Source organism: Aphidius gifuensis, linkage group LG2 (assembly GCF_014905175.1).
Source record: "Aphidius gifuensis isolate YNYX2018 linkage group LG2, ASM1490517v1, whole genome shotgun sequence".
Classification (NCBI taxonomy): Eukaryota; Metazoa; Arthropoda; class Insecta; order Hymenoptera; family Braconidae; genus Aphidius; species Aphidius gifuensis.
In genome coordinates, this window is record NC_057789.1 from 18,824,757 (window position 1) to 18,834,538 (window position 9,782).

The following is a 9,782-nucleotide window of genomic DNA, read 5'->3' on the forward strand; positions in this document are numbered from 1 at the left end:
AGTGGATCTAAAATACAATCATCTATTTGTAATCGAAATTAAATAAATAAATTTATAAAAAAAACATGTGTGGAATTTTTACTGGAAAATAAGTAGTTTATGAATTGGGGAATTGCATCCATTGGTTCAGGTGAAAACTCCCCTCCCATATTACATTATCAAAAAATGTACCCACGTCGTCTTTTACGACAACTAGTTTTAAAAATACCGTCTTTAGTAGAAGATAGAAAACGGCAATATAATAAATATATTTATCGAGTAGAAGAAACTAGACAAAAAAGTATAGAGCTATCACTGGTAGCCGATATTTGTGATCCTGTAAGATTTTCTGCTGCTGGATTTTATTATACTGTTCATGGATCTAAGTTGAAATGTTTTGAGTGTTGTGTTGAAATTGAAAAATGGAATCAAGTGACAATCCGTGGCTAGATCATCAACGTGCTAAGGCAAGCTGTCGTTTTATTAGAAATATAGCTTGTGGTAATGTACCTAGAGGAGTAAGCCCACAACTTATACCTATTGAAGGTGATCCACATGGTATACCTTCAGATTTTCGTGCTTCGTATCGTGTTCCATCTACTTCAAGAGACGAAGACCGTACATTTTATGCTGAATTTTATATTGATCTTGAAATAGAAGAATATTCTAATCCCCCAATTGAAGAACATTGTGTTGGAATATCTACTACACCGCCAGCGGAAAAAGATCTGGTCCCATATGAATCACGATTAAATACATTTTATTATTGGCCGAAATATATTTCTCAGACAAAAGAATCCATGGCTGAGGCTGGATTTTTTTATTCGTCTATAGGAGATTATGTAATTTGTCATCATTGTGGAAATGGAATTAAAGATTGGAAAAATAATGAAGATCCATGGGAAGAACATGCTAGATATTTTCCGGAATGTTATTTTCTCCGACTAATAAAAGGAAATGATTTTGTCGAACGATATTCATTGCAATACAATTTTGAAAAAAGTGAAGAAAGTACGGAAGAAAAAAAAATTAAGAAAAAGAAAGACAAAATAAAAAAAGATAAAAAAAGTAAAAAAAAAGATAATACATTTGTTTGTAAAATTTGTTATAATGAACCATTGTCTGTTATTTTTCTTCCTTGTTTACATATAGTTACATGTGTCAAATGTGCTCCAGCAATTGATAAATTTATTATATGTCGAGTTCATATACCTGGTGTCATTCAACCAATAATATCATAATTGAACATGTGTCAAAAGTAGATCAAATAAATTTTTAAAACAAATAAAATGTCTTAATTATTGAACCTATATTTCCCAGCTGCATAGAAATGAGTCATACTTGAAATTTTATTTAAAAATTGAATAATGAATAATAAATTTAATAATATAAAAAAAAAAAATTAAAAATTAAATAAAAAAAAAAATTACACCTGGGCTGACTCGAACGCTAGACCCCACGCTAGAAATATTGATATAACTTTTTATTTATTTGAAAAAAAATAGTAATCGTCCAATGGATGTGGTAGATAATATTATTATTCATAATAAAAACACTTGCAATAATTTTTTTTTTGAATTATAACAATTGTTATTGTTAAATAACCAAGTACGCATTTCAGATTTAAGTGACGGAGCGCTACGTTAAAAATATCAATATAACTTTTTATTTATTTGAAAAAAAATAGTGATCGTCCAATGGATGTGGTAGAGAATATTATTATCTATTATAAAATCACTTGAAATAATTTTTTTTCTAATTATAACAGTTGTTATTGTTAAATAACCAAGAACGCATTTTTAATTCAAGAGAGTGAGCGCTATAGACATAAGTGTAGTGCTGAGGCACTACAAAACATGGCTGCCCTACACTAACACTTATTCTCACACGCATTCTCCATTCAAACTTTTGTTGGGACTTTTGCTGCCGCTGCAGCGCTATAAACATTTTACACTAACAAAAGAAGAACCGCCCTACACTAACACTTGTTTGGCTCACACACATTCTCCATTGACACTTCTGCTGACACTTTTGCTTGCAGTCTGCTTGCACCTATGCGCGCACACACATCACAAAATAATATTTAAAAAAAAAAATAATATTATTATGTATATATCTACATACGTACATATATAAATAATAATAACAATAAATAAATAATGAAAAAATATATATGTAATAGAAAAATAATTATTATAATAATAAATAATAATCATAAAGAATAATAATAATAATAATAATAATAATAATAAATAATAATAAATAATAATAATAGGGGTGGTTTTTTAAGGGTAGTTTTTTTGAGGGAAGTTTATCAGGGCCCCGCGGAGTTTGTAGGTGCTCGAGGGGGGAACGCGAGCAAGCGGCACAGAGGGAACGGGGGCAGGTAAAAAAACGACTCCCAAAACCGGTTTTTTCGTGGATTGTATACCATTTAACAGCACGCTGCCCGCTATCTCTCCCTATACTCTACTGACATTCTACCAACTACATGGATTCAGTCTGGGCATCCATCATATTTTTTAGTTGGTCAATTAGTGACAGCTCAGCTTTTTTTGGTGTTCGACCAACTGTCCAGCTTTAGTGGTTTTGTGCCAATTACAGCATCAACATTGATTGGAGTATCATCAGATGAATCAACAGACAGGCTACGCCTGTTTGGTGATCTGACGGTTGCCATGGTAATATTGCACGTTAATGTTTTGTAAACATCCAAAAATAAAAATATATTTAATACCCTTTTGTCGATAAATAGGAGCGTAGGTATACCCCATCTATGTTTGATCAGAATAAATGGTAGTTCGATCGATAGTGTTGGGCACTGTTTATATAAAAAGGGCGTGACAGAAAAATTGTTAGATCACCAGGTCAAGGAGATGATGTAGCTGGATGTAGATGACCAAATTAATGTTGTAAGCATTAACCATATGCAAAAATACGATAAAAGATACACAAATAAGTATATGAGTTCAGCAGTTCACTTGATTATTCTTAAGTTGAGCTTTTTTGCTGGTTTGATTTCAAAGTAATTTCAAGTAAATATCGTAACACACTAAGGCACTAGGCCTAATCCACACATATGCGAAAATGTTGTTGATAAGAAAAACAGTATAATATAAAATGCACAAGCAAAGACCACTGTGACCATGCGGTCAATGCAACACTGATTGACACAGAAAAAATAACGGTAAAATAATAATTATTAAATATTAACGTTAATTTTCGATGGCACAGACCAATTACTATTAAAAGATAGTCGCGGACTTTTTGATTATTTAGTTTAGTTATTTTGTTAGAAACGCGGTGCTTTTGTTTATTTAATTAATAAATTAAATTCAAGGTCGCGAGTAAGTTTATATTGTACGTTTTGGAATATTGAGACTACGATTATTTATGGATTTTTGAGACTACGTTTTTGTATTTTGGATTTAAGATTAAATTTTGGATGAATAAATAATGCGTTTTGGTTTTGAGTATAAAATATTATTGTGTTGGTGTTGATTATTTTGATTTGACTATAATAATTTTTCTTGTAACTCTATCCGGCCCTTCTACCACAACCAGCACAGACACCTACACAGATAACGCCCCAAAAACCTAACCTAAAAATCCACGTGTCCGCTGAGTATCCAGCTAGACCCACGAGTACCCTACATTACGTAAAACCAAGAGCTGATCACGAAACGTGTATCTCTTACCACGTCCCACAGCCAAGAGAGCGAGTTCAGCCCAAGGCATTTCGGAGCAGTTCGGATCTACCAAGCTGTCCCCACTCCAAGCTATCCCTCCTCTGACTATCTTGGTGAAATAGTAAGAAAATATAATGAACAAAAATGATAATAATATACAAAAAAAGAAATACTAAATAATAAAATATAAAAACAAAGTCGTTAGTTGGAGGATTTCCGTTGGATCGGTCTTGATCAGCCTATAAGGCAGCGAGAATCGCTACACTGTTAATAATATTTTGTGAGCTTATACCAAAATCCCACTCATAATATCATACATAATGAAAATATTTGAATTTATTTTGAAACTTTATTAAGTCATTATTTCAATGTTTTTATGTTTCTCTATATGTATAATTATAAAAAAAGTATTATGCTTAATAGGGAATATAATATGTCAGGAAAATACGAAATTGAATTAAATTAAATGAAATCAAATTAAATTTGTAACATGACATTATTGTTACCTTCTCACTCAATTCTAGAATTTAGTTCAGGTCGCGGATCAACGAATTATTTTAGACAAAAGGGGGGACGGTAGATTTTATTCTACGACGCTAAAACTTACCGGAAAAACGTCACTAAAACTAACCAAATAACCAAATAGAAGGATAGCCAAATAACCAAATACCAAATACCAAATAGCCAAATAACCACGATAATCACGATAGTCACGAAAATCCGAATAATCCAATTGGATTATTAATTAATCCAACGATATATATTGATGTTGATCCGTTCCTGAAAATATAATTCTAAAACTAAGTTGAGGGGTTTGCCTGGGTCGTTCAGTATGCTGGTTCGTGGAGAGAGGGCCGAGTAAAGAATGTCAAAATTAAGTCACTGAAAAGGTAAAATCAAGGGTAGTACAATAAATTACTTGACAAGACAATAATTATGGCACACAGACAACAAGATTATTTATTATAAAAACAATTTGTGTATCAAAATTAATATTAGTTATAATGTTAAGTTTTATCAAAAATTATTAAATATTATTAAGTTGAACACAAATATAAAAATTATGAGTCCTGACTTCAAGTCATGGAACCAACAAGAAAAATGATGATACAAAAAGTAATTAACGAACTAAAAAAATATGATAATTAAGAAAAATGAAGCAAGGCTGACCAACTAACTATACATGAAAAAGAGGGGGATTTTCAGGAGAGGATGACACCTACTCCTTGGGTTTAGGTATGGATGACTCCAAAACCGTGGTGGGGAGAAGACTGTTCGAGGTTCTGGGATGGCTCCTCAAGAACCTCGAACTTACTAGTCGGAAGGCAAAAAACCGAAGTGTGTATCCAGTTGGATCGCCAGCTTAAATAGCTCGAGAAATTTTCCTTTCCCCAACAATATTCCCCTTCTTGTTTGGCCAGTCTTACCCGATAATATAATAATAAAATAACATAAAGTAATAATCATAAAATATAATTTTAAGGTGGGCGAGTGCAATCAAATTTAAAAATTGATATAAATTAAATTAATATAAATCGAATGACATTCGATTCAATTGAATTGAATCGAATTAAATTGAATCAAATTTAATTTAATTTGATTGAATCAAATTGAATTAAATTAAATTCAATGAAATTAAATTGAATTAAATTAAATTAAATAAAATCAAATTAATATAAATTAAAACAATATAAATTAAATTAGATTCAATTTAATTAAATTAAATGAAATTAAGTCGAATTAAGTTGAATTAAATTAAATTAAATTAAATTGAGTTGAATTAAATTAAACTGAATTGAATTAAACTAAATAAAATTAAATTGAATTGACTTAAATTGAATTGAATTGGATTGAATTAAATAAAATTAAATTGAATTTAATTAAATCGAATAAAATTTAATTGAATTGAATTGAATCTCATTGAATCAAATTAAACTAAATTAAATTGAATTGAATTAAATTAAATTAAATGAAATTAAATAAAATTCAATTAAATAAAATAAAATTCAATTAAATAAAATAAAAAAAAATTGAATTAAATTGAATTAAATTAAATCGAATTAAATTAAATTAAATTAAATTAAATTAAATTAAACTAAATTAAATTAAATCAAATTAAATTAAATTAAATTAAATGGAATTGAATTAAATTAAATGAAATTAAATTGAATTGACTTAAATTAAATTAAATGAATTCAATGAGATTAAATTGAATTGAATTAAATTAAATTAAATTCGATTAAGAAAAATCAAAGAAAATTGAATTGAATTACATTAAATTAAATCGAATTAAATTGAATTGAATTTAATTAAATTAAATTAAATTGAACTAAATTAAATTAAATTAAATTAAATTAGATGAAAGTGAATTAAATGAAATCAAATAAATATAAATTAAAGCAAATTAATATAAATTAAGTTAATATAAATTGAATTAAATTAAATTAAATTAAATGGAATTGAATTAAATTGAATAAAATTAAATTGAATTGACTTAAATTAAATTGAATGAATTCAATTAGATTAAATTGAATTGAATTAAATTAAATTAAATCGAATTAAATTGAATTAAATAAAATAAAATTAAATTAAATTGAATCAAATTAAATAAAATTAAATTAAATCAAATTAAATAATATTAAATCTAATTAAATTCAAGTAAATTAAATTAAATTAAATTGAATTACATTAAATTAAATTAAATTGAATTGAATTGAATTAAATTAAATAAAATTAAATTGAATTGACTTAAATTAAATAAAATGAATTCAATTCAATTAAATTGAATTGAATTGAATCAAATAGAATTAAATTGAATTGAATTAAAATAAATAAAATCAAATTGAATTGAATTAAATTAAATTAAATCAAATTGAACTAAATTAAATTAAATTAAATTGAATCAAATTAAATAAAATTAAATCTAATTATATTAAATTGAATTCAATTGAATTAAATTAAATAAAATCAAATCAAATTCAATTAATATAAATTGAATAAAATCAAATAAAATAAAATCAAATTGAAATAAATTAAATTGAATTAAATTGAATCAAATTAAATTAAATTGAATTAAATCCAATTATATTAAAAAAAAATAAATCAAATTAAATTGTAATAAATGAAATTAGATTCAATGAAATTAAATTAATATAAATTAAATTAAATTAAGGTCAATTGAAATCAATGAAATCAAATTAAATTAAATCAAGTTAAATTAAATTAAATTGAATTAAATGAAATGAAATTAAATTAAATTAAATGAACTTAAATTAAATTAAATAAAATTAAATTAATACAAATTAGAATAAATTCAATTCAATTAAATAAGATTAGATTAAATTAAATTATATTAAATTGAATTCATTTAAATTAAATTGAGATAAATTAAATTAAACTAAATTAAATTAAATTCAATTGAATTAAATCAAATGAAATCAAATTAAATTAAATCAAATTAAATTAAATTGAATAAAATCAAATTGAATAAAATTGAATCAAATTAAATCAAATCTAATTAAATCGAATTAAATTAAATTGAATTAAATAGAATTGAATGATCAAACCAGCAAAAAAGCTCAACTTAAGAATAATCAAGTAAACTGTTGAATTCATATACTTATTTGTGTATCTTTCATCGTATTTTTGCATATGGATAATGCTCACAACATGTGACGAGTTGCACTCGGCCACCTTTAATTTATATTTTATTATTATAATATTATCGGGTAGGGCTGGCCAAACAAGAAGGGAAATATTGTTAGGGAAAGGGAAATTTCTCGAGCTATTTAAGCTGGTGACCCAGCTGGATGGACACTTCGGTTTCTGCCTTCCGACTAGTAAGTTCGAGTTTCTTGAGGAGCCATCCCAGAACCTCGAATAGTCTTCTCCCCACCCAGGTATTGGAGTCATCCATACCTAAACCCAAGGAGCAGGAGTCATCCCCTCCTGAAAATCCCCCTCTTTTTCATGTATAGTTAGTTGGTCAGCCTTGCTTCGTTTTTCATCAATTATTAGTTTGTAAATTACCCTTTTTTTATATCAGTTTTGTTGTTAAGACCATGACTCGAAGTCAGGTCTCATAATGTTTATATTTGTGTTCAAATAATAAATAATATTTTATAATTTTTGATAAAACTTAACATTATAATTAATATTAATTTTGATACTTAAATTGTTTTTTTATAATAAATAATCTTGTTGTTTAAGTGCCATAATTATCGTCTTGTCAAGTAATTTATTGTGTTTACCCTTGATTTTACTTTTTCAGTGACTACTCGGCCCTCTGTACACGAACCAGCACACTGAACGACCCAGGCAAACCCCTCAACTTAGTTTTAGAATTATATATTCAGGAACGGATCAACATCAATGGATATCGTTGGAATAATTGGATTATTTGGATTATTCGGATTTTCGTGATTATTGTGATTATTGTGGTTATTTGGCTATTTGGTATTTCGTATTTGGTATTTGGTTATTTGGCTATTCGTCTATTTGGTCATTTGGTTAGTTTTAGTGACATTTTTCCAGTAAGTTTTAGCGTCGATGAATAAAATTTACCGTCCCCCCTCTTGTCTGAAATAATTCGTTGATCCACGACCTGAACTAAATTCTAGAATTGAGTGAGAAAGTAACATGTCACGTTACAAAATGGCGCCCAAACAGGGACCTGAATGGCAAAATTCAGGTTATTGCCTTCACCCCTTTTATATATCTATATTAAAATAATTACAACCTGCGACTACCCCCTCTTAATAGATAAATTAAAAAGACCCTGAAATTCCTCCTCCTAATACCACGAAATAAATAAAAAAAAAGAATAAATAAAAAAATAAAAACCCTATGAAAAAAAAAAACAATAATAAATAATAAAATAAAATTAGATTTTAATTATTAAAATGTCTAAACTTACAAATACCCCCCCCCCCTGTAATTAGAAAAAAAAAACCAAACCCCCCAAAACTACCAAACCCCATTTTAAAATTCAAATTTTCCCACCCTCAAGCTTCGTCGGTATATAAAACAATGGCCGTCGAGCTGACCGCGCTTGCGCGACAACCGGCGACGCTTCATCGTGTGATTTTTTGCCCCAACCGGCACAACCTGTTGAGGCATCATACGATGAGCACTGCGTCGTGAGTTGCCCGCAAGCCAAGGACATAATAAAATTAAAAAAATAAATAATAAAAAAAAAAGTATAGACACTGTGTTGTAAAGAAAAGAAAAAAAATAATAATAAAGTTGTGTAAGCAGCGGTGTTAAGTTGTGCTTAGAGTGTGTAGAAAGAAAAAGAAGAAAAGAAGGAAGAAAAAAAAAAAAATATATCAGTTGTGTGTCAGCAGTAAAAGAAAAAAAAGAAAGACTTGGATTGTGTGTTAGACAGTGGATAAGAAGTAAAGTAAGGAAGGATTTAAGTTGCGTGGTCGGTGTGTATGCTGTGTGTAAAGAAAATAAAAGAAACTCGTGCGACAACCGACGACGCTCCATCGTGTGATTTTCATGTCCCAGCCGGCACAACCCGTTCTTACATCACACAAGGAACATTGCGTCGTGAGTCGCCCGAAAAACTATAAACTAAAACAAAATAATAAAAAAAAAAGAAAATAGACATTAGAAGAAAAGTGGAAAAAAAAGAAGATTAGAATATATTAGATTAAGAATAGAATTAATAAACTGTGTGTCAGGTTGTGAAAAAAAAAAAGAAAAGAGATAAGAGGTATTTAAGTCGTGTTAAGTTCAGAAAAAAAAACAGGCGTAAGTCGTGAGTGTGTCAGCAGTAAAGAAAAAAAAAAAAAGAGAAAAACAGATCGTAGTTGTGTGTAGAGTGTGTAAGAAAAAGACGAAAAGAAAGGATATGTGATTGTGAGTTGTGTGTTAAGCCTGAAAAGAAATAAAAACAGATTTGGGCTGTGTTTTTTTTGTGTGCAAAGAAAAGTAAGGAAGGATTTAAATTGTGTGTAAAGTGTGTAGAAAAAGAAGAGAAGAAAAAAAAAATAATAATAATAAATAGGCTTAAGTCGTGTGTGTAAGTTGAGTGTGATAAAAAAAAAAAAGGTATTCAGGTTGTGTGTGCGTTGTGTACTAGTGGAAAAAAAAAGAGAGAAAGGAAGA

At 28.0% G+C, this 9,782-nt stretch overlaps 1 protein-coding gene across 1 annotated transcript; it reads left to right on the plus strand.

Annotated features, from left to right (window-relative positions):
- Window positions 1-401: 401 nt before the first annotated feature.
- On the plus strand, window positions 402-1,220 carry LOC122850457 (baculoviral IAP repeat-containing protein 2-like). Its single transcript, XM_044149602.1, has 2 exons — window positions 402-909; window positions 1,132-1,220. Exons 1-2 carry the CDS (start codon window positions 402-404, stop codon window positions 1,218-1,220), a joined length of 597 nt encoding a protein of 198 aa, XP_044005537.1.
- The last annotated feature ends 8,562 nt before the right edge of the window (window positions 1,221-9,782 follow it).

What these genes read in the sequence shown, in the direction of transcription:
- LOC122850457 (XM_044149602.1), top strand. Translation starts at nt 402, where the DNA reads ATGGAATCAAGTGACAATCCGTGGCTAGATCATCAACGTGCTAAGGCA. An exon ending in TGCTAGATATTTTCCGGAAT is followed by an intron (nt 910 to 1,131) that starts GTTATTTTCTCC and finishes GTTTACATATAG; the next exon opens with TTACATGTGTCAAATGTGCT.